The 25,664-nt window shown below is 38.8% G+C and overlaps 2 protein-coding genes across 6 annotated transcripts in view; both read left to right on the forward strand.

Moving 5' to 3' along the window:
• On the forward strand, positions 1–20,730 carry pik3cd (phosphatidylinositol-4,5-bisphosphate 3-kinase, catalytic subunit delta). 2 transcript variants are annotated; one of them, XM_004070663.5, is made up of 23 exons: positions 1–280; positions 845–1,016; positions 1,412–1,640; positions 2,559–2,788; positions 3,093–3,269; positions 4,540–4,695; positions 5,127–5,216; positions 6,132–6,353; positions 11,308–11,404; positions 11,892–12,022; positions 12,108–12,158; positions 12,252–12,419; positions 13,941–14,062; positions 14,160–14,303; positions 14,382–14,481; positions 14,554–14,720; positions 15,195–15,304; positions 15,461–15,539; positions 15,607–15,774; positions 17,589–17,712; positions 17,955–18,100; positions 18,170–18,302; positions 18,382–20,730. In XM_004070663.5, the coding sequence occupies exons 2-23, from the start codon at positions 879–881 to the stop codon at positions 18,517–18,519; spliced, it is 3,120 nt and encodes a 1,039-aa protein (XP_004070711.1). In that variant the 5' UTR covers positions 1–280; positions 845–878; the 3' UTR covers positions 18,520–20,730. The 2 variants fall into 2 exon arrangements, with proteins under 2 accessions (XP_004070711.1, XP_020560232.1); XM_020704573.3 differs by having other exon boundaries at positions 88–280; positions 848–1,016.
• ctnnbip1 (catenin, beta interacting protein 1) overlaps positions 18,863–25,664 on the forward strand; it is a 21,703-nt gene continuing 14,901 nt past the window's right edge. The window contains exon 1 of one of the 4 annotated variants that reach the window (XM_078950734.1): positions 18,863–19,002. Coding sequence is in view for 1 of the 4 variants with exons in the window: in XM_020704572.3 (XP_020560231.2) it covers positions 21,679–21,734 (56 nt within the window). In the remaining 3 variants the exon portion in view is untranslated. Of the gene's footprint in view, positions 19,003–21,514; positions 21,735–21,818; positions 22,014–25,664 lie in introns of those variants that run through there. The other 3 variants (XM_004070387.5, XM_020704572.3, XM_078950735.1) reach the window with 3 other exon arrangements.

The following is a 25,664-nucleotide window of genomic DNA, read 5'->3' on the forward strand; positions in this document are numbered from 1 at the left end:
TCTGACAGCACCGCGGCAGCAGCGCGCACGCGCAGCCGCTCAGAGCCGCTCAGCCATCAGCAGAGCAACGCGCGAGCGGTCTCCAGAGAGTCAGCGCCGGGCCGGGCGGGCAGGCGGGCGGGCACGCGGGAGCAGGTGGATTCCGGATCACTTGCTCGAGACTAGTGGATGGAATTTCGGGGGAGCGGGGAGCCGCGTGGCCGTGATGTTCCAGCCTCCATCTGCACTGCGATAAAAAAAAAAGAAGAGCAGAGCTGACAGGCGGAGTGTGCGCCAACAGGTTGGCAAATACCCCGTTCTTATCCTCCAGTCATTTTAAAACAAACTGCTTTTTTTCTTGTTTTTTGTTTTAAATTCATATTTTACACAAATGTGGAGAGGCCATCATCAGGTAAAAGCGGCAGTTCAATTCCCCGCAGCTTGTATCTGGCGTCATGTACGCGCAGCCAGGGTTCCCCTGCAGGAAATAAGTAGCTGTAGGATCACAAACATGAACGCGCCGGCCGGCTTCTTCAGTAGAAGGCAAATGCCCAAAGGGTCTGTACTTCCTGCAGTGTGTCTAATTCAGCACACAGACGTTTCTTTGTGGAGTCCTAACCTTACTTGACCCTTGAACATTTCTTTTTCTGACAGAACATAAGGGTTTAATGGTTAATCATTCTTCAGCCAAAAACAAACCACAAATTGTTATCTAACAGCACACATAACATTTTTTTAAATAACTTTTTCATATATACTTAGCAGATTCTGCATGTACTCAAAAGTGATCTATCCAGCTGAATGCATTACAAGTGTATGGTAATAAGAAATGTATTAACCAGGGTTGAACTTCGTCTATCATCAGCAGGGTAGCTGACGGTAAATGAGTGGCCATCACCATGCACCCTGGGATATATGGGATGCTGGAGGAGTGGGAGGATGGGGACCAGGAGATCAACATGGACTTCCTGCTGCCAACTGGGATCTTCCTCAAATTCCCTGTGTCTCGCAATGACACTATCAAACACATCAAAGAGGTAAAAAAAATCTTTGAAATTTGTCTATTTTTCAGAAGTGGCCTCTGCTTTTCGTCACTGATTGCTCAATGCAGCTCACAAGACGCATCTGCTGCAAGCAATGCTTACTCAATTCACTTTAAAAGAAAACGATTTGACTGTTTGCCTCAAAGCAACAACATTCCCACACTTTTTTTTGGTAGTTTCTGGAAGATAAATCTATGGCTTTACTCCAGCTCTGCTGAGCAGGATGGGTGTGCCAGCAGCGCCGCCATTCACACTGTTTTATATAGCAATGCTTTTCTGGGAACCTTTAAAGAGGAACAGAATATTCAATGTTTGTTTCATTTAAATCTGTAATTATGAATGGCGTCCTAAACTGAAGTCTTTGTATTTGTGTCGCCTCTTGTTTCCAGATGGTTTGGCGAAATGCCAGAAGCGAGGCTCTGTTCAGTGGACTGGGTGACCCGGACGGGTATGTGTTCACCTGCATTAACCAGACGGCCGAGAGGGAGGAGCTAGAGGAGGAGTTCCGGCGGATAAGGGATGTGAAGCCTTTCATGTGTGTTCTGAGGCTGGTGGCAAGGGAGGGTAACAGACAAGAAAAACTCACCAACACCCAGATCACCCAGCTCATTGGCAAAGGTTAGCAGCACATCTCTTTCCTGATATTCTACATGGAGGATTTCATTTAGATTTGATTCACGGTCAGAGGGGAAACCCACAAAAACAGAACTCTAAAGCTACGTACACACCGGGCATGTGATGCACATTTAAGAATGCACTGTATGCGGGTTCCTAAACGCTCTTTTAGCATATGGTGTTCACATTGGACCGTTACCCAATCCTAGCGCATGTACTCACAGTTGGAAAAGTTGAAGTGGTCCAAATGCCGCAAATTTTGTTCCAGGCTCTATTCCGATATATGTCTGACTTGGTGTCATAAAATTCAATCCAGCACAAACCACACTTATTAATTTATCCTTCGTGATCAATTTTCAAAGGTTGTGCACTTCCTTGTTTTGAAGAGAACGTTACGTCACTACCAAATCCAAGTCCCTGATTGCTCAAAATTCAACTGGTTTAAATTTTCATGGCTGTTTCATGGCCTTGCTTTTTGTACACAGAGCTCGAAAACGAACTAGCGATGCGTGAACGTAGGAGTTTTGAATGGGGGAGACCAAAACGTGAATTCTTCTGCATTTACTAGACTTTTTATTATGTAGTCACAAGGGGTGTCCAAATGTGATTCTCCCTGTGCCGGTCCCCAGTCTGGATAAAATACAGGGCTGTGTCAGGAATGACAGCGGACATAAAAACTGGAAATCACCTGTGTGAACCAATGAAAGCTGACTCGCTGTGGCGACCCCTGATGGGATGTGCCGAAACATGAACAACTTAGACTTTTCATTGGAAGTGGTCGCTTGAACGTGTGTTTCCAAGCCCGGTGTAAACATAGCTTAAGTGAATAAATTCATCTCTACGCTCCCGTGACATTTCCTTAACATTTTCCTGCTAGAATCTCTTTTGATCAAACTGAAATCATGTTTTATGACCTCTCAGGTCTGCATGAGTTTGAGACCCAGAAGAACCACGAGGTCAATGAGTTTCGAACAAAGATGAGGACGTTTTGTGAAGAAAAAGCTCTGGAGAGGCAATATTTACCATGGCAACGATGGCTTGAGTACAGCTTCCCATGTGACCTGGAGCCATGCCGCACGCCGTCTGGGTTTGGGAGTGTGAAGATGAAAAGCTCAAAGATTTTCATCAATGTCAAGTTTGAGGCTTCTGATGTGAGTGTTGAAGTTGTGATGACTCATGTTCATGTTATGGTTTAACGTGGTGTCTGTAGTGGAGTCCACAAACAACACGGTAGCTTGGTTGGAAAAACTGCGGTTCCACCATGTGGAGACAAACTGTGCAAGGTGGTTTTATGTAACAATGTAGACCTTTTGGAAATCCCCCTCCTACTGTATGAGAATTACCTTTCAAACATCAATCAGGTTCTTAACATACAGTCACAACTAAAGCCTGCATTCTGCCTTTTATAATGTTCACCTGACACTGTTTGAGTTCAGTTTTTGGTGGCTTTTACAGGAAAGCTTCATGTTGCAGCAGGACTGTCATGACCTTCCCGTGGCGCTGATGAAGAGCGCTCTGAAGAAGAAGGCCACCGTCTTTCGCTCGCTGAGGCAGGAGCCTGAGGACTATATCCTACAGGTCAACGGGAGATGGGACTTCATCTATGGGAAACACCCACTCTGCCAGTTTAAAGTGAGCAGAGAAAACAAATTAAAACATGTTTGACATTTGAAGTACTCTGAAAGCCACTGCAGCGTACTCTAGGTAAATAATCTAGGTTAAAGTCATCATTTCCAACGAACATTTTAGCTTTAGCATAGATGCAGTGTTGTCACTGTAGATCACCTTTTCTTCCTGAAAGACTTGATTTGTCATCTAAGCTTTTCTTCTGTTATTCATCAACAACATTGTGGAACAAGCTCGCAGAGTTCCTGTCATGTGACTGGTTCTGCAAGCTCTGAACAGGTGTTGAGCAGTAATTTGCATTTTGAATTTTTTTCTTTACAGTCAGCCAATCAGCTTGGACTGATTACGGTACCTATTTGGGGGGGGGCTTTAAGAGAGCCAATCAGAAGTGCAGGAGTGTTTAGACAAGCACATTTGTGAGCTGTTATGGTGAAAACAGTTTCCTCCTTCATTGGCTTCCTCTTCATATCTGTATTACAGTTAAAACAAAACTTAACATTTGCATTTTAAAGGAAGCCTGATTTTGATGTTTGATCCTCTTTGATGGCCTCTGTAAATGTCAAAAGGTTTTAACACCAGAGATATAGCTGGATTTTTACTTTTTCTGTTTGTCATGTTGACTGAATTTTACCAAAATAACATTTTCAGATTACCGAAGGGGTCGCCCTGCAACGAGCTAGCGACCTGTTCAGGGTGCACCCGCCTTTGCCTAACAGTAGCCAGGTTAGGCTCTGGCAACCCCGCGATAATCTTAAATCTGAAAGGGAGAAAGCGGGTTAAGAAAACGGATGGGTTGGAGGGCAGAAGTTCACTGCTGATCTTAAAACTTACCGGGCAGACTCACATCTGTCTCAAAACTCCTGACCGTTGCTGATTTCTTGAAATAAAAACCTAATAAGTAGGAACATTTTACAAAGACTGAATCCCCTGAGTTCTGATTATGAAAACTTGTTTAAAAGATAAATAAAAATACCTTTTCTTCACATGACAAATCTGATGAGCATCAAGTTGCAGAGACTTCTGGGAAATTTCTAGAGCACTGGATTTTGGAATTGTAGATTCGGACAGCTCTACAAAATGGCGAACGCTCCACATAGTGCACTGTATAGTAGGTAGTGAAGGAATTTGGACTCAACCAAAGCCTCCTTTCTTAGAGAAGCTAAAACACTAACAATGTTGTGATCTCAATGTTTATATTTGTCCCATCAGGAAATATCTGTTGTAAAAGTTAACAAAACCTCTGATGTCACCTGTGTCTCTTTCCTGCTCTGCTCAGTACATCTTCTCGTGCTTGAGAAATGGTCAGAACCCCCAGCTCACCATGGTGCACCACTCCACCGTCAGCAGGTTCCAGGAGGAGCAGAGCAGAATGTGCAACCAGATGTTTAAGAGTCGCTCCCTGTCCAGACCTCCTCCTCTGCCCCTGAAGAGGGTAACCTTCAGGATCTATTCTTCCTGTCCTCTTTTATATTTTAGTGCACTTGGAAAATGCTGTTCAGCACAATGAAGTTACTTTACATCCCTCTGCAGCTGTGCTTTCATTCACTGTGGCTTTGAATAAGCTGTGTGTTGCTTTGGCACTCATTGGAAAAAACAGACGTTCCTTAATGTATTTGAGCTTTAATCAGATTTTAGCAGGAAAAAAAAACCAAAAGCAGCAAAGATGAGATTAATTTAACAGACATTTTTTGTTTTTTAGAATTTGTTCTCCTTTTTTTGACAGTATTGAGGCATTCTTCTTTAAACTTGTTGCTGTACAGGAAATTATAGCAACTAGTGTTATGACTTAGATACTATTGAAAGCTGTACATGTATATCCAACATAAGGAAAACAAAAACTTAATCTTTAACTCTTTTCCACAGCAAAATACCTCCTCTTTGTGGTCCATTAATGAGCCCTTCTACATTCAGCTGCTGCAGGGCAGCCGCGTCAATGCAGACGAAGGCATGAAGGTTGGTGTGGGGTTTTTTCCCTTCTTTTCTGCTTCAATGAAGTGCAGCGTTCACTTGTTTACCTGTCTCTCAATTTCAGTTGTAGGGAACAGTAGTGTTGACATGTAAATGACAGGGGTCACATGGTGCAGACCACACGTTTCCCATAATTCATCAAGGCGGTTGGTTAAAACTTCAAAACAGGAAGTGGGGAGGGCCTATCTGGTTTTTTGCGTCTCATTCTGAGACCTAGATTCTAAGAAAAAAGACAGACTTCATGCTCTCTTCCCCTCTCTTGCTCTCAGATGCAGTTCTGTTTTCAAACCCTTGCATGCATTATGTTACAATTGCACCCTGATCTATCTTTGAACATGAAAATGTTTCCACTTCCTTCTTCCTAGTAATCATTTTTATAGGACTATAAGAATGCCTTATATTTTATGAAAACTAAGTGGAACCACAAACGCACCTGCTTTTGTTATCCCACTCGTGTTGGTGTTTAGATGCATTATTAAGTAAAAGTAGATTCTGACAGCTGCTTAAGAGCAGGATGACTCATGGGTAATTTGTCCTTCCACATAAATTAGAGTTCTGTCTGCAGCTGACAGGCAGCGGTTTAAAAGCAATGTAGGTGTAGAATCAGATGATCTAGATTAGCTGTTTGATACAGAAGAACTCTTGAAGTTGTTTGTTAGATATTGTGGACTTTATAAGGCTCTGAAAGTCATTTTGACCTGTTTACGTTATAATGGTCTAGACCCTCTGACTCATAACTTGAGTGACACAGGAAGTTTTGAATCATCTATAACAGAGTCTTGCATCGAGTCCTCCACAAACAATCGCACTCACGCAAACCCTAAACTCCTCAGCTCACAAACCACTCGTCATGCCTTTATCTAATCACCACTCGGTGTCTGTGTGCGCTTCCCCCACCAGCTTGTGGTGCAGGCCGGCCTGTTCCACGGCAGCGAGCTGCTCTGCAAGGTGGTGACGAGCTTGGATGTGACGGTGTGCTCGGAGCCGCTGTGGGACCAAAGGCTGGAGTTTGACATAAATGTGTGCGACCTGCCCCGCATGAGCCGCTTGTGCTTCGCGCTCTACGCTGTCATTGAGAAAACCAAGAAACCCAAAAGCACCAAAAAGAAGAATAAAAAAGCGGTGAGTGAGGAAGATGCTCTAGGAGGGTGGAGGGGGGCTGAACTGTAGAATTTGTGACTGAGCAGGCGGGCGGATGGGTGTGAATGTGCGAGCAGGCACAAACAGATCTGTTTCCTCTGCAGAGTGTGGCGTGCGTAGTCAATGTGTGCTGTGTGGGTGTGCTTGGCTGTTGCGTCTGGTTGTGCAAGTGTATTCAGTGGCAAAGTTGTGGTTACAGTTTCCTCCACTTTGGTCTTTTTATCTGCACATCAGACCAAGGGAATGGCATTTTCAAGGAATTCTAAATTCATAGTTGCTTAGTATTTTACACACACACCTTGAATGCAACTTTGTTTTGGTGGATATACTTCCTGGTTGAAGACAGGCCTGAAGCATGACAGGCCTGCTTCTATCTGAATCTTTTAGACTTTTAAAGAAAAAAATACAAACATATTGCAGATTTGCTTAAAAAACGAAAACATTTTAATTAAAGATTTTACTCTAGACCCCGGAATTTGGAACACTCAGAATAGCCAAGTGCCTTGGTTTGAACTACAGTGAATAAAATGTACAAAGCAGAAATTATTTAGAAATATATTTTTGTCATTCTCTCTGCAAGAGAGAACTATGGAAGAGGCATAGAAAAGTACAAATAAAATGTGAATTTTTTGGGGAACTTTTTTTTATTTATTTTTCATCTATTCAGAATTCTGACTCCTAACAAGGGTCAGATTTAGAGACATCACAGGACATTTCACTACATTTGATAAAATATGTTTTCCAAATTTTTCTAAAGACTAATTTGTGAGCAATTCCTTTTTTATTTTTTTTATTTTGGTGGAACCACATACATGCCCCTGCTTTTGTAATCCTTCTCATGTTGATGTTTAGATGCCTTTTTCTGCCTTTGGTAAGCCAAAATAATTGATAAGTTGACAACTATTCCAAATTCTTCTACAAGTTAAAACATCAATTCATAAAATCTACAAAACAATTTTTAAAATCAATTTCTTGCTAATTTTCTAAGGCAAAAACTGCTTTTCTGACTCTTTTTATTTAAACAAATATAATTTAGTTAATGCAATGTCCACCTTTGTTTCACTTTTAGTCAAAGGTGACTAAAAGTGAATCTGCCTTACCAGCTTTGAAAAAAATGGATTAGTTGACAATTATTGCCCTATTTTCTTAAAAAATACAACATCAATTCATTAAATCCACAAAAAACTTTTAAAAATTAATTACTGGTAAATTTTGTAATGCAAAAACTGCTTTTCTTTCAAACTTTAATTTAAAAAATAATTTACTTAATGAAATTCCCACCTTTGTTCTCTTTTGGTCAATAATTTTGTGAGAACAACATTTTATGACCAAAGTAAGTTTATTTTGGTGGCAATTAGTCAAGAGTTTGACAGGTGAACAGAAAAATGCATACATTTTGTGCATTCCTGCTGAATTAAAGTTTTTTAATTATTATTATTTGTCTAAAGTGTCAGACAGTTTTCTGAGAATGTGCTAAATACGTTTTCTTTTTCCCGCAAAAGTGCTGCAGTTATGACGTTCAGTGGAACACTCTACTGTTGAAATGAGTTGGTGACAAAGTAAATAAAGGTATCGGGTTTATTTGATGAAGAACCTGATTCTATGCTTAAAATTCTCATTTGCATACAGAACAGTTGCACTTTTCTCTTTCTTGTTGGAACCCTGTGAGGAATTTCACGGCTAAGCAGGTTTATTTGTATTGCGCAATTCATATTTAAAGTGCTTTATAGGAAAAAAAGAAGACAATTTCAAACCACATAAGAATTTAACACTTTATGTGATTACCATAATACTCAATGTGTCATGTAGAGGTACAAATATATGTCTATTTGTGATTAGAAGCAATTATAATGCCAAGAAGATAGGATCATTTACTTTAATTTTATTCATTTTTCCAGTCAAATTAGGAATATTTGAGGTATAATTGTATTGTCTGTTTTCTTTGTTTTTATTGCTTAAAATAAACAAATAAATCAAATTTCAATACATTTTAATTTTAAACTAAGAAATAATTAAAAACTAAAAGTAAAAAGAAGAATGTAAATAAAAGACTCAGTTGTTATAGACCGAAAAAGACTGTTTTTAGTTTAGATTTGAACATTGTCAGAGTAGAAACATATCAGTCATCATCAGAAAAACCATTCTACATTTTGGTTGAATGAAAGTGAAACCCTGCTTCACTATGTTTAGTCTTGACTCTTAACAGCAGCAAAGCTTTTGAGCTTTTCAGAGTCCACAGTGGTTCATGTGGGTCAAACATGTCAGAGATAAACCATGGGGAGACTTGATCGAACACAGAGCTGCCTTAAGGTCTCTCTGAGCGTAAGGAAGACCTGAGGATAGGTCTGATATGGTTGTTCTTCCAGGGTTTAGTCAGTACCCGAGCAGCAGCGTTCTGGATGAACCTTGCAGCCCTTTTACTGAGTCTAGTGAGCAAGAGTTAGAGCTTGAAGGTGATTGTTACCCATTTTTTCTTTGATTCTCTGATCTAAAGAAGATTCATTCAGTTTTGTAGATGTTTAGCTGCAGAAAGCTGTTCCACTCAGATTTATGTTGGCTGCTGTAGGAGTGAGTCTGCTGGTCAAGTGAAATGTATATCTGAGTGTCACCTGCATAAATGTGGTGAATTATATTATTGTGGTGAATTTTGTGGTTTGGAGGAAAAATGAAACACAGATCTCTATGCTTCAAAAAGAATGCATTAATGTAGACATCTATACATTTTCTGGCCTGCTTTAAGTTCATGTTTTATTTATCTATTTGTTTATTGGCGTTATCATAAAATAAAATGAAATAATAAAGTGAATAAATGGACAGACAGTTTTTGCCCTTCATAGTTGTACGCATTGACCATTTATGTCCTATAAATCTCACTGTACAAATGACTTATGAGAGTGTTGTTTCCGTGTATTTTTTGTTTGCTTTTTCGTTTGTTTTGCATGTTTTTAATGATAATTTTCTGGAGGTTTGTAACTTTCTCTTCTGTGCTGGAGGAGATGAACCTGCTGAACATCAGATTGCTTTGCTTGGTCAGGTTCATTTATTGATTCACAACTGCGCCTGTTAGTTTTTCCAGTATAAACGAGACAGAAATGGCTCTTAAAATGAATGCATCTGAAGCACTAAAGAAAAATCCATTTTCATTGGATGCTTTGCAATTGGTTGCAGTTTCTTATTAAGTGAACAGAACAAACATAGAAAAAGAGATTTCACTTTGGGTCATCTATTTATTTTGATTAAATTATTATTATTATTATTATTAATTAAGTTATAGTTTCCTGGTTATATGATAAGTGACAAAATTTTCTTTTTATTGTGAAGCTTTTGTTTTTAAGTCACAAAATTCTGATTTAAAAAAAAGACTTTCTATCAAAACAATAGCTGTTATAAACAAATGTATTTGCTATTTTGGACCAAATCTGCTATATAAACCTTAAAACAAGTTGCAATGAGAGTATTTGATAGTATTCTCAGGAGACTGAAAAACAGCCATAATGGTAATATCATTAAAAAAAACTCCAAGTCCTGTTGAATGCAAATCCAGTGTGCTTTGCATGTTCTTATGAGAACTTTTGATGAGATTCCCCTCAAAGAAAACAGAAGTGTCTCAAAGTGCAGGTGTGTATGAGGGGCCGTATAAGACATTATTTATTCTGAACCATTCACATTCATACATTCTTGCTCTCATAGTGGGCGTTTCTATCTTCGTCCTCTTTCTTTTCAACAGTTGGTATTAAAGAAACAAAAACTCCAAAGTCACATTTCCTGTTTGAGTCCCATTTAAAATGTAATGTTTTTACATTATTCATGCAGGTCATTTTGCATTTCCTTATTATTACACTATTGTGTTACTTTAAAGAACAAACACAATAGCGGTCATATGACCTAGACAGTGGTCAAAAACAAATCCCCCTTTCTGGGTGGACCGGATACAAACGTGGCACTCAGGTATGCGTGTAGGGCTTCAGTTACTTCTGCTCTCGGAACCACTTCTCTCCTCTGCTGCTTGGAGAAGTCCGGCAGCGGGTAGACTCTGTGGAGCAACAGACGGAAGTGCGGCTATTTTTGCTGCTCTGGTTTATGAGCTCCTGTTTCTTAGTTCTTAATTTAAACGTGTTATTTCTGTTTTTTAAATTCTACGGTATTGAAAACAAGTTTTAGACTGACTACAAAAAATGTCCTCCTCTGCAGTAAGAACGTATAAGAAAACTTGCCTGCTTTTGCTTTGGGTGTCATTTGAATGAATGTTTGGAACAGTGCCTGACTTTGTTCAGAGTTGTAAGTCTGAGTCGTGTCCAGTTAAATTCATGACGTTTTTGTACATTCTGGTACCAAACTACCAAAGCTGAATGAAATTAGAAATCCAAAGCTAAAACTGTAAAGAAATATCTGTTCATGTCTTGGATCACAGAATTTTAACGAAATACTTAAAATTTCCCTTTGATATGATTACTAATGAATGAGAAGAAAGTCAATTTGTATTAGTTGGATATTTTTTACTCCTAAAATTAAGACAATAATAAAATATAGCCCATCACAACAAAAGTAGCCCATGTCAATAGCATGTTTTTCCACGCTATTGACAACTTGTCCGTGATGTCTTAAGTAAGGCCCACTATGTATGTGTGTGTGTGTGTGTGTGTGTGTGTGTGTCCTTTATAATTACAGCTAAACTTCCAAAGTAAAGTTGTGACTCTCAAAAACAAATCTGTAAAATGTCATTTAATTTGACAAATGTTTACATTAGCAGAGAATAAAACCTTAAAAAAATCTTTAAATACTAAACTGGTAAACATTTGGACTAAATTTGTATTTTTTGTTGTCAAAATAAATGTTACAGAACTAAATGTTGGTGATGATGCTGCAGGGCTGCAGGGCTTTTGTCTCTGTCATATCTGTGTCTAAAAAACAGAGTTTTCCCACCTGTTTTCATCAGGACTGTCCAATAGCGTGGGTTAATACCATGGTGTTTGACTACAAGGACCAGTTAAAGACAGGGGAATTTCTCCTATCTATGTGGCCATCTGTACCTGGTATGTTTAGCTTCATCTTACTTTCCAGAAATGCGTATTTAAACTCACTATAGTTGGTGTTTTTTATGTGTTATTCTTAGAATTTTTTTCAGGGATTGTGTAGCAAAAGAAAAACCTTTGTAAAAGTTACTAAAATAATAATAACTTTTATTGTTTTTAAAACTTTATTACACCTTTTTTAATCAAGACAAAAAAAACACAGTCAGTGTCACATTCTGCTCTCAAACTGTTTTATGTGTTAATCCCTGACAGTTTTGATCAAGTTACTTCTAGGAAATACAGCTCACTAATTTCAATTAACCAGATTTAAAAAAGCTTAAAGCCAAAAAAAATGTTGTTTTTGCTGCTTTGATCATTTGCATTATGGGTGGTCTAGTTATGGGCCACATAATGGGTAAAATATTTCTACAAATTTATTAGTAATGCAAATTACAGCAGAAAGTAATTGATTACTTTTCTAATGAGTTCCTCTCTACACTGGTTCCAGATGACAAAAGCGATCTGTTGAACCCGATGGGGACAGTGGAGAAGAACCCCAACGTGGACAGCGCTGCTGGTCTTCTCATTCGGTTCCCCAACATTCGTCCCCATCCTCTCTATTATCCATCACTCGAAAAGGTACTTTCTACCAAAAAAAAACATTTTGCTAAACAATAATTGCTTTTAAAGCTTAAGGAACACTAATATTCTCATCTGGTTTCAGATAATTGACTTTGAGAAGAATGGAGACGTGGCGTGTACCCATAAGGAAGAGGTAAAGCCAAATTCTGAGCATTTACATGGGGCATTGTTTTTGCATTCTCGCTAAACATGCGTTTTAATTTATTTCTGTCACATCACTTTTCAGCACCTGAAACTTAAAGAAATCATGGACAACAAACATTACACAGAGTTTTTCGAGGATGAGAAAGATCTTCTGTGGAAGCTCCGCACAGAAATCCGCGAGCACTATCCGGAAAATCTGTCCAAGCTGCTCCTCGTCACTAAATGGAACAAAAGGGAGGATGTTGTTCAGGTGGGAATTTAACATTTAGGTTAAACTTAATGTCTCTTATCTCCAAGATACTTTTCAGATTTGCAAATGAGGAAAAAGCACTATGTGGGTTTTGTTGGTTTTGATTTTTGAGTTGGACATTTTATAGAAAAAAGTGAAAAGGAGTAACAAATTACAGAAAGTTTGAAAAGAGAGAAAACTGTTAATGCACGGTGAGGTTCCTGTGAATAATAAGCAGGTGGGAGCATTTACTATAAAACGGGAAGCAAAACGTAACTGAATTCACATGGGACACAAATTGTAAATGCTAGAACGGGAAGTAAATCTCTAAAAGGTGCAGAAAAAGTAAAGCAAACAAAGCTATAATGCAGAACAAGGCATTTCCTTAAAAACGAAAAAGAAACGAAAAGACAATGACCCCAAGTACACTGAACCTAACGGAGCACTTTTTGAAGAGGAACACACTCACGACTATGTGCCTTTTAAGGTTGCTGCCCATGTTCCGCATGGTCCCTCATCACCTCAGCCCCAGTTATCTGTTGATTTTAATCATATTTTAGTTGAAACGCTATGTAAACAAACCGCTATTTCAAGACATTATATTTCTATTTCTAAGAGGCATATTTATATTCATAGGCATGTTGCTGAAAGAGCTCATGATTAAGTCTTTAAGTGCCACTCTGATCATCTTTTGATCTATTGTAAAAGCGTCCCCAGTGGTCTTTTCATTCTGATTACCGGTATGTAGTTTTTAGCCAAAATAAAAATAACCTGACAAAGTTTCTTCAGAGCAACAAGAAATCCTTAAAAATTTGCCTCTGAGTTGTGGCCAGAACTCTTGGCACGCTCTACCGCTAGTCTACAGTCCCTTACAACCCCAGCCTAACATTACCAGTGCAACGAAAATGAGGAGCAATTTCAGCCGTACAGTTTTGAGTCAGACAGCAGCTCAGATGAGGCAAACAAAGACGAACATGGATCTGGTTGTCTTCAAGTAAAATGCATCAGATTGGAGCAGAGGACGAAGCTTGTGGCCTGCAATTGTAGTCCTTACGTCACTGCTACTAGCTTTTCCATCAACATTTTTTCGTCTGCTCCAGATTCACTCAAGTTTCTTCTTAAATGTCCTCCATCGTGGAAAAAAAAATTCCACAAGAACATGTTAAAAACACTAAAAACAACATTTATATTGGAGTGGGCTTGTAAGATTTTTTTTATATTTCTGTTATTCTTCTGCTTTACAAATTATAAATCATTTTAAAATGCATTTTCCTTTGTATAATATATTTTAAAGCCAAGAATTTCCCATCATTTTTATTCATAGAAAAACATTTTTAGGTTAAAGTTTATTTTTCATTCTAATTCTGAAATCATTAAAAAAAATGACCATGGCAAAAGATTTTTTATCTTTTGATTGGCTGTAATGCTTTTTATTAAAACACGTTTATACTAATCTAGTTGTCAATGTGATCAAAAAAAAATAAAGCTTTGAAATAGTTTTGTTTTTTCTTATAATGATGGTGGTTCTTTGATTGTCCTAAGATGGTGAGTTTACTGAAGAAATGGCCTGACCTTCCTGCCATTCATGCCCTGGAACTCTTGGACTACAGTTTTCCCGACCCAGCTGTCCGCTCCTTCACTGTCCGCTGCCTGAGGAAGCTCAGGTGAGCGTGCACTCCCAGAGCTTCAGCTTCTAGTGGTGTGGAAAACAAAACGTTAAAACATGCTCAAAACATCTCAACATTTGTCTCTCCCACATAGTGATGATGAGCTGCTGCAGTACCTCATCCAGCTGGTCCAGGTCCTGAAGTATGAGTCCTACCTGGACTGTGACCTCACCACCTTCCTGCTAGAGAGGGCCTTATCGAATAGGAGAATAGGACACTTTCTCTTCTGGCATCTTAGGCAAGAAGCAATCACACATATGCATTTAGATGAGAAAAGCCAGCACCTATTTGACTAAAGATTTTGCCTTCACTGCAGGTCAGAAATTCACGTGGCATCTGTAAGTTTGCGCTTTGGCCTTATTTTGGAAGCATACTGCCGGGGAAACATCCACCACATCAAGATTTTAAACAAACAGGTATTTTTGTTCACTAGAGTGAACTCCAGAAGCCAATGGTCGTCATCTTAAATCTTGACTTTTGTGCTTCAGAATGAAGCTCTGGCCAAAATGAGGGCCCTGAGCGACTTTGTCAAGTCAGGCTCCCAGAAAATGACCGTAGAGGACTTGAAGCTGTGCATCAGACAGGAAACCTACATGGAGGCCCTGTCAGACTTGCTGTCGCCGCTCAACCCCAGCATCATCCTCACAGAGATCTGGTTAGTGCCACAAATACATGCGAACATGCTGTGATTATGTGTTGACTTTGAGGACCCACTATGAAATTATTTCTGTGTGTTTTATTATACACAGTTTATCCTAAAATAAAACAGTGAGGGCTTTAGGTTTGTGTTAAAATGCATTACTATCTAATAGAGAAGTGTGTTTGCACATTTCTTAGAACATTTGTTTTCATTAAAAAAACTTAAAATACAAAAAACATCTACTGTTGTGTTTCTTCTCTAGGATTCATTCATATCAAATTAAAGTAACTTTGACCTTAACAGATGGGGTACTTTGTTTTGCTTCCTCTTACTCTTGATTATCTTCATCCACATCAAACTGGTTTTTGTTCTCTGTTGTTATTCCTTGTTTCACGCACAATTAAAGTCAGAAACATCTTGTATTTGGAGTTTTGGAGCACTGTGCTTGTTGTAAAATTGAAATGACTTGTTTTTTTGTTGCTGTTGTAGTGCAGACAAGTGCAGATTTATGGACTCAAAGATGAAACCTCTCTGGCTGATGTACAAGAACCCCTCAACCCCAGGAGACATGGTGGGCATCATTTTCAAAAACGGCGATGGTAAGAAAGAAGAAAAAATGTATGACAAGACATGTCCCCTACTTTATTGCCATATAGATGTAGACCAGAAATACATACACAATCACAAACTTAAAAAAAAAACAATACGAGGGTGGAAGTCTAGAAAATTAAATCTGTCACTTTTGACACCTGTAGATCTTCGGCAAGACATGTTGACTTTGCAGATGATTCAGCTCATGGAGAATATGTGGAAGAAAGAAGGCCTGGATCTCAGGTGAGAAAAGCTTCATAATATCGCTTTTCTTCTGCACAAAGTGTTAATAATCCCCCTGCCTCCACAGGATGATCCCATACGGCTGCTTGTCCACGGGGAACAAAATGGGACTCATTGAAGTCGTGAAAAACTCTGACACCATTGCAAACATTCAGCTCAACAGCAGTAACAGTGCAGCCACAGCCGCCTTCAACAAGGATGCCCTGCTCAATTGGCTTAAATCTAAGAATCCTGGGTGAGTCGGATGACTTGGTTTTGTCTACTACTGTTAAAAAGTCAACCTTTATCTATATTGTGGTGAAAGTAATGGTCCTCCTAAACTCCTATGACAAATTTCTGGGTTTGTTATTTTCACAGAATGTATGCACAAATAGCACAAGAAAGTAACCAGCACAGAACTGTTTCTTTACTGCAAACCGATTGATTCAATTTGCAAGAATAATGCCTGGCACTCTTAAAAATACTTTGCAATAATGTATTTTAATGATCTAAAGCTTTCTCTCTGTAGGAACCAGTTGTTTGGACCTTTTGTTGTTTTTGTCATAAAAGCAGTATGGGGTTCTTTGGTGTGAGCTGATACCTAAACTACTAGAATGACTTAAAGTGGAGCCGGTTTTAAAAATAATAATCCATTTTATAGTACAAGCTTCAAATTTGGCATGATGTAACTTAGGATCCCCCTCTTTCAGAAAAGCATGTCTGCCATTAGAAAATTCCAACATTTTAAAATATATATAAAATATATAGCATTCATATAATAATATTCTGAAGGCACCCCCTCAAGTTTAAAGACTGCACTTTGTGCATGAAGAACACATTATTTTGAGACTGCTATAAATAGATTTTGAATATTTTTGTAAAAAATTGAGTGTATAGCTACCATCTTGACAGATACTATTTTGGATTTTTCTCGTGGCTTAAGTGCTTTTTTGACAGAGGGGATCCTAACATACATCCAAGCCAAATTTGGCACTTGCACCACAAAATGCACATTTTGCCTGAAATATCTACATAACCGGTTCCACTATGATTGGTTTCTGTTTGTATCATCAACTTTGACTTATTTTCCTCGGGTGCTGGATTCACCCAGGGCTGAATTTCAGGGTGCAGCTTATGATGGAGGGATTCCAGTTGGTTCAACTCCCAAATAAACTCTGTAGTTTAATCTACAACAATGAAGAGAGAGCTGATATTCTATATATATATTGTATAAGATATGGATTTAAAAATAAAACCATTTCTAATAGAGTTTTACTGAAAATATGCTGTTTTAATTAACCAAATCCATGAATTGGTTGTCCTTTAGAGAAAAGGTTATTCAAATTTTTTGATGGCAAAGTTTGTTTTTGATGTAATAACTGAATACTTATTAATTCACAGCTTTAGTTCATAGCACTCATTATATGAAAAATCTGTTTGTTTCCAAACAAAATTGGTTTTGAATGGTAAAAAATAAATTGATATTTGATTAAATCAAATTTTAAAGTTGTAAAAGGAAATGGATTCCATATTTTTGGCAGTTTTTCTGTGGTTTTTTTTTTTGGCATTTTAACATTGTCTTTTTGTTTAACACCCAACCAGCAGTCTTTGATAAAATGATTTGCTTAATATGTCCACTTAACAAACCCCAAATGTGTTGATACATCCCTTTTAAATGATATCTGATGTTCAGCATTATAGAATTGTCTGCTTTAGGTAGAGTGAAGGTTTTGATGAATTTCTTTGTTTTTTAATCTATTTGGAGTAAGGCTTTTAGCTTAGGTGTAGCCATTCTGGCCTGTTGACTCCACAAAACAAACAGGATATTAACTCTCAATGGGACTAAAATGGATTACAGAAAATTAGTTAAAACTTAACTTGATGTGTGTACATTTCTAAGAATGTAACAGTCAATCTCTAATCTCTTCTGTGAATATTTCTAACTATACTTAGACGACGATCATCTGCTGCAAGGATTTTTTAAATGGGTTGTGAAATGTATGAAAAATAATGTCAATATAGTTTGTTTACTTGTATTTCTAACTTATTTTTCTTGTTTTTTATCATTAGTGACAAGCTTGAACAAGCAATAGAGGAGTTTACATTGTCCTGTGCTGGCTACTGTGTAGCTACATATGTGTTGGGAATTGGAGATCGCCACAATGACAACATCATGATCAGAGAAACTGGACAGGTCAGTTTTGCCAAATGTCTCACGGTTCACCTATTTGCAGAATCAGTTTGCAAAATAACCACCAGGATAATTAAAAATCCTAGAGTTTGATGTTGATTTTTACCGAATTCCAAATCAAGGTTTTGTAAAACTGAGTGGCTGTGCTGAGTCACTCTGTTCAGTGACTCATCAGTTTGTCAGGACTGACAGAGATTAGTGAGTCAGAAAACTTCTAACTATCACTTGAACCTTTCGCTGTGTAGCTGTTTCACATCGACTTTGGCCATTTCCTGGGCAACTTCAAGCGTAAACTTGGGATCAACCGAGAGCGGGTTCCTTTCATCCTGACATATGACTTTGTGCATGTGATCCAACAAGGAAGGACGAACAACAGTGAGAAGTTTGAGAGGTAAGATAGTGATATTTTATGGCTTTTTCTTTTGTTGTGGTGTATCGTTAAGGTGTGCTTCTGTGTCAGATTTAGGGAGTACTGTGAGCAGGCCTACAAGATCTTGTGCAGAAATGGGATGCTGTTCGTCAACCTCTTCGCCATGATGAAGGCTGCAGGGCTGCCTGAGCTCACCTGCTTCAAAGACATTCAGTATCTAAAGGTACCTATAAATGTAAATGCTACTGATGAGTTTGATTTTGATCTGATTACTCACAAGTGTTTCTTGATTTTTTGCTAAGGACTCCTTAGCTTTGGGCAAATCCGAGGATGAAGCACTGAAGAACTTCAAAGTAAAGTTTAACGAAGCTTTGCGAGAGAGCTGGAAGACGAAGGTCAACTGGATGATGCACTCCTTAGCCAAAGATAACAGAGCATAAAGACTACTGCATCAGTGTAATGTGCCAACAATTTCAGACTTTTATTTATTGGCCTGAAAAGGGAAAAAAAAACATTCAAAGATATTTTATATTTTAGACGGTATTTAAAGAGAGACTTTAGTAAATGTTTACAAGAGTCTGAACTGCTGATGGTAAATCCCAAAGTATAGGCTTCAGAAAAACACGAGGAGATTATATAGTTGATCGTTCCAAGAAGCTACTGTCTTATTTGTCATCTTTCTCCAAACTACTAATGGAATGCCTTCGCCATGGTAACGAGATAACCCAGTTCAAGCATCTATTTTAAAACTGCTTCTCGTAAGCTAACTGCTCAAAGTGCCATAAGTCACCGAAGGAGAAAGTTCATCTTGCAAACGACATTACTCAGCAGGGAGAAGGCTGCAAACAACCAGCATCATTACCTGCAACCCCGCCGAGTCACAGAGTACGAAAATGAACTGGCCGGGTAACCTCAGGACATTTGTAAGGTTTACAACTCTTGATGTCTCTTGCATTTATTTTCTACCGCCTTTTACAGTTTTTTGTGGTATTTTATTTAATTATGTTCATTTTAAGCACTTATGAAGGTCATTTTGAAAAATCTTTGTGTTTCAAAAGTTGTTACTTGTGGTAAAGGAGAACGAAATGTCCATCTGTTCATACAAATACTGTACAGCATTTATGGTCCGTTGAGCTTGTTAATGGGATTCCTTCTAAGAAGGGCTTTTGCCCTAGAAGAGAATATATGAAGTACGACAGAACACTTTCAAGGAACTGTCAATAGAAAAACAGTTAGCAGCTCCTTTGTCATGTTTGCCCTTCTGGGGATCCTCAGAAAGAAGTCTTAATACTCAAATGAAGGTCTGCATCCATGTGCAGGCCCTCATACCTTGAAGCTGAGCCCCCTCTCTACACGTTCCCCTTGGATGCAGAGGGGCTCCAGGTCCGATTTTCCCCCTTCTGAAATCTACAAGAACCTCTTTGGTGTTACAGATAAAGAAGAGCAGGTCGTGGTCCTCCCCTCTGATTACTCATCACTATTTGCTTTCATTGCCGCTAGAGATGAGTCCCACCGCAGTTGCCTATGTCCTAACAGAGATGAACATTTTAACATGAGTTTCTCGCTATTTGTTAGTTGTTTTTTTAGGTGTTTTTTGTTTTTTTTGGCAAAACAGACGTTTGAATATTAATCTGAAATCCCATCTGGCCTTTATCATGCAATAAAGGGGGGGTTATCTGTTATAGATTTTGAAAACTCATGTCAAATAGCAACTAAACTTAGATTAGCCTCTGAAAGGCAGGGGAACTAAAGGGCAAGCTATCTCAGCTCTTTCTCCTTCTCTAACTTTTTTTTTTAAATGTCTAAACATTTTCTTTATCTTAAAACAGTTGTTAACAACTTGAAATAGAAATGGCCTCAAGCAAGCTCAGAGCTTTATGTGATGACAAATCAAAGAAACAGGCAATCCAGGCACTGAAAAAATTGTCATAGACTTAAAATTCTGTTTTTTTTAACTTCCTTTTTGGCGTTTGCTGGATTATAAATATGTATGTACTTTTATCAGAAGAAGTTTTTTGTGTATGTGAGTGGGCATTAGTGAGCTTGTGTGGTTTTGCAGTTTTGACCATGTGTGCCAGGTGCCAAGAAAGAGATTTCATTCCTACCATAACGTCATGCAGCACAGATATGTATTTATAAAGTGAAAATGAGCCCGTATGCTGTATCGTTTCTTTTAAAAGTGCTTTTTATGACTTTAAATGCTGTAAATTATGTTATCTGTTCTAACCTGAGAAGGACTTGAACGAATTCATGGATTTATTTTGGGGAACAGTAAAGATGCTTTACTCTTATACAAATTGCAAAACAACGTTTCCCTACAGAAGAATAAGTGTAGCTGCAGATTATGCAAGTCATAAGTTTCAAAACCTAAAGTATTTACTGTTGAAGTTAAACAATACTTATCCATTAATACTTGCTCCAATTATTCTAGCTGCTTTGGGTAAAAAAGATGAAGCTACATTTGACAGAAAACATAATGTTGAATTTATTGCAATCTGTGGTTTTTCAAATGGCAGAAACTTGTGAGGGTTTGAGCTTGATTTTAAATATGTGCAGCTAAAACAAATATTCTGTCGTCAGCTGTGAACCTGTTTATCCGCATCTTGTGTCAGTGGGACAAAACGTGCCAAATAAAAAGTTTTCAACCAGAAGGCCTGCTGAAGATCTGAGAGGTTTGATGTTTGTCTTCTGTGGTGGTTTATTGAAACCATTAAGCATGCGCAGTAACAAACAGAGCCAAAATATTACATTTTCTTATATCACTTATTAACAGTTTAACCCCAAACTAAACCTTGAAATAATGCACCTCTGTTTTTTTTATAATTAATTTTGTATGTTTATGTAAAGATTTGGGAATTTTTGTGGTGTTAGTGTTTGAATTCCCTTATTATTGAGCTTCAGCCTATTCACAAAAATGTATGAATAAATAAAAAAAAGCCATTTTAGGAACCGGTGTGTACTATATAAGTAGCTCTATACAAGTATATGCCATTTACCACTATATCATTTATAATTAAAACTCTAACTCACTAACGGTTTGAACTGAGATGGTTATGCATATTTTGACACACTAAATGTGTTCAGTTACCGTAAGAAGCTCTCCACTTTTAATTAATTTATTTTCTTTTGAGAAAAATTCATTTTAGTGACCAAAAAAAACACTTAAACGTAACAGTTTCAATCATTTAGGCTAAATAATGTTCAACAAATTTGAACTATGTTTAAAAAATTTATGAACATTTTGACAGTGGTAAAACCTAATGAATATAGAAGTTTTAATAGAAATAATAAAAAACAGAAGATGATAAAATACTGCAAGCGTTATAACTGTCACTATTTTTACTTCACATTTGGAACATGTCTGCTTTTCCTGCTGAGAGTCTGCAGCTGCGCAGACGTGTGGCGTGATTGAGTGGGGTCTGCACCGCCCCCAGCGGTTGGCAGTGGTACTGAATATTGGAGTGCGCTAAGGCAGTCCGCCTACAGCTCCGCTGGCTGACTGGAGGGATGTGACCCCGGAACAGGACTCCTCACAACAACACCCCATTCAAACAGTGCACAGAAGAAAAGTAAAGCTGGACCAGGAGGGGTAAGCGAATATGTGTTACGTTCGCTTGACGAGTTGCACGTCGTCAGGAGTCTATAGAAATATGAGGTGTGTCCGAATGGTGACGCTAAGAGTTGTGGCACAGCAGCGGCACCTGGATGGTGTTTGCACCCATAGGAACTTCATTCAGGCTTTTGTCTGGGGCATGCTAGCAAGCTAGCTCGACTTGTTAGCATCGCTCGTGTTCCCTATAGCGTCTCGGGTTTGGTAGACGCTGAATTTAATGCATGTCTGCGCTAAAACAAAGCCGGTTCGTCAAGCAAATGTTCCCTTTTCTGTACATTTTATCACGGAGGAGCCGTTCCGAGACGCTGTCTGTGAGTGAAGGTTCGTCGGTTCGGTTGCTAACTGAACACAGTCTGCGCCCCGGAACACGACCACAAAAAAGCACTATCCAACACCAGGTCGAAGAACGTCATTATTTACAATTTTATACACATATAGGCTCAAAAATTAACTTTTTATATATAAAATATGTTGTCTTGAACAGTTTAAGTTTACTCCAGGTATGTTAATTACTTGTTAGCATCACTGGATTTTCATTGATTTCCCTAACAAACGTGGTCATGCACTAAACATAGTATTGTAGAGATGTGAGTGTGTATATATAATATAAAATTTAAAAGCTCAAGCGAAGATGCTCCACCCTACAAAAATTAGCGTATGCAGTATCTGTGATTTCATGTTTTTGTTGTCATCCTTACAGAGATAATTTTCCATAAATTGTATGTGTGCCATGTTGCCTTTTGCAGTATCTCCTCTTTCCACATGTCAGCTGACGATCCTAAAGGGGCAAAGCTGACGTGCTATTGGCAGCAGGACACTGATGAGTGCTGCAGCCAGCAGGTGTCAGGGCTTGGCCACAGGCAGGCTCCCCAGATACCCTTGGGAACCGTCAAACTTGATCGTGTACCACAGAAAGTGAAGCCCATCTTAGCTGGCACATTCTCCAAGCTGTATGGATTTTTGGGAGATTAAGACCGCTTGGCTGCTTGCACTCTGCAGGACAGGTGCTGAAGCGCGTTTGAGCAGGGATCGGTTGTCGTCGACTGCTGGTGTGAATACATCAGGAGGGAGGCTGGTTCTTCTCACATTGATTTTTGGCACCAACTTTCCGCCGTTAACCCATACAGCTGTAGCTCACGGTCACTTTAAAACTAAAGTAGTCTAAATCCGTGTAAGCAGCAAGTAGTTTTAAATCTTTGGCTGTTTAGAATGAATAACATTTTGAAATGTGCGTCCGGTTCTTGTCATTCCTCAGCTTCTAGATTGACTCACATTGCGTCTATTGTGTCAGCACATCTTATGTAGCCCTCCACTAATCAGAAATGTATGCCACACTTTGGTGCGAGCTCTCTTGAAAATCGCTCCGCCGCATCCCAAGGGACCAGCTTAAGGCACCAGCTTCTGTTTCAGCTCCTTTGAAGAACCTTAAGGAGCGAGCATAGATGCTCTGTGATTGTAGTCCAGATCGCCAATAAAAATTTAGGATTTGTCATTATGCAGAAGTAAGACCTAATTAAAAAAGCAGCTGCCTCGGGTTCTTGCATGTAAATTTGTGTGATTCATGTGGTTTGTCCTGTTAGGGCCTGCTCCATCCTTATACAACAGAAGAAATAATTGAGCTCATCTATAGCTGTGATAGTTCAGCAGAACTGTTTGAATTCATGCGTCACGAGGTGACAACAAGACATGACCCACTTATCAACCTTGTTTTCACAACCCACTTCATCCCCATTGTCCCTAAATAGTGCAGCTATTGTGGTGAACACTACATGTGAAGAGATGGTGACGTGCAGACACTCGGCGTATTGAACCCACGCCTCATATCTGTTTGGCGTGCTCACGCCATTTTAGGGCCAGTGGCTTTATGAGCAAAAATGAATGGAGATGATTTATTGCGATTGTGTCTCTTTCTGAGGAACTGCTGCTAAAGATCCACTGAGAGGAAAATGTTCATGTGGCCTTTTGCTCATGATGTAGGACAAGTAAAGAAAATTATGCTCAAAATGGCATTCCTGAGTATTGCTTTATTTAAATTGTTGAGAATCAGTAACGGATGAAAAATACAGTTTGAAAAAGAGCTTATTTGTGACGTAAAAAGTTCACTGGGCAGGCCACAAGATCCCTGCTCTGAGTGGGTTGCTCTGCACCAACGGTCCGCCCACAATTCAGAGGTCAATTTCTAATGAGCTACTGCCGCTCTGCAGAAACAAGTCCTAGAAAACAACACAGCTTTTTTGATTTTGGCTAAAAACTGCATAACCATAATATAAAAAAAACACTGGGACGCTTTTAAAATAGATCAAAAGATGATTGGATTGGGTCTTTGAACAAAGTTGTTTTCCAAAAGTCAGAATTAGTTAGTAAAATTTACTATAAAAGCTATCTGTAGCTGGTAAAGTCTTAACCACATTTCTTGATTATAGTTATTAATCATGACGTGAGTTTGAGGACCTCTGTTACGTTCAGGGCCACAGCTGCTGAACAGAACCCTACTGGGTCATCGTTGGCTGCTCTGCTTGCAGCCGCTAATGTTTCTCACACGTTTGCTTGAGATGTTGAGGCTCCCTGTGAATGAATTCAGATTATTTTTGTTCCCCTCTGCCGAAGCTGTTAACCTCCTAGAGTCGTGTTCAGATTTGGTTTGGTGAGGGCAGGGATTTGTTTGCAAATCAGACACCGTGCAGTTGGTGAACTGCAGAGCCAGTCAGAGCGAAGGAGCTGCTTCCCCGGTGCTGTCTGACATCCTTTGCCCTTCTTGACCCTTTCAACATGGCTGGGCCTCTGGGATTGCATAATAGAAGCCTGGCAGCAGATCTTTCTTGCACTCTGGAGCATAGCCAGGCTCTTGACATATATGATAACATGTGAAATCCTTAACTGACAGTCCTGCAAACAGCAGATCATTGTAAGGTGATCAACACTCATTATAGGGGCCTCCTGGGAACATTTACTTGGGACCCCCATGAACCCTTGTAGCTCCCCTGATAGTAAATTACAATGTAAAAAAAAACAGTCTGAAAGGATCAATTGGGGTATTGTTTGCAGTAGATCTTCTACTTTAATTAGTTCATCCTCAAACTGTGTAGCTCCAATATTACTTGCAATTTCTTTTGCACCGCTAATGTTATGTTGGATAATGGAAAATGAGGGCAGGCTCACTCTGCACCAGTGGTCCCGTCCACAAATTACAGGTGAATTTCTAATGAATTACTGCAGCTCCGCAGAAACCAGTCATAGAAAATGAAAGTTTTTTTGATTTTGGCTTAAAAAACAACGCATGATTAAAACGAGAAGACCAATGGGAATGCTTTTACATTGGATCAAAAGATGATAGGAGTGGGACTTTGGTGGTTTTTCTATATCAAGGGTGTCAAACTCATTTTCACCGAGGGCCACATCAGCATAGCGGCTGTCCTCAAAAGGCCAGATATAACTTATACATGTAACTAAATGAAAAGTAAATGTAACTACTCCTTAATGTTAAATAACTCATTATGTATTTATTATAACTTTTTAAAGTGAAAATTACAGTTTCATAGAAAACACGTTTGCTTGTTACTCTAGCATGAATCCTTTTACATTTGATTCTGTCAGGTTAGGTTATATGGACAGTGTTTAAGTCATAATGTTTAGTTGCCCAATCTGATATTTCAAGTCTGATTCCCCTTAGATATGAATACATACACAACAACTTTTATGTTTTATTTTAAGAAATTAAAAACTTTTATGCTCTCGCGGGCCACATAAAATGACATGACGGGTCACGTTTGGCCCCCGGGCCTTGAGTTTGACACATGTGTTCTATATCTATAATGCCTGTTAAAGTGAGGGAGGTTTTTGTTTTTTCCATAGTGTTTAACCTTTAGTTAGCGCATTTTCCAGCTTGCAAGCCTGATCTGGCATCTTTTGGTGTTTTTTTTTTCCCCAAGTGGGTCAATCTAATTGATTATTTACAAGATGATTTACTAGACC

This window comes from Oryzias latipes, chromosome 7, assembly GCF_053564925.1.
Source record: "Oryzias latipes strain Hd-rR chromosome 7, Olatipes_Hd-rR_3.1".
In the NCBI taxonomy this organism is placed as follows: domain Eukaryota; kingdom Metazoa; phylum Chordata; class Actinopteri; order Beloniformes; family Adrianichthyidae; genus Oryzias; species Oryzias latipes.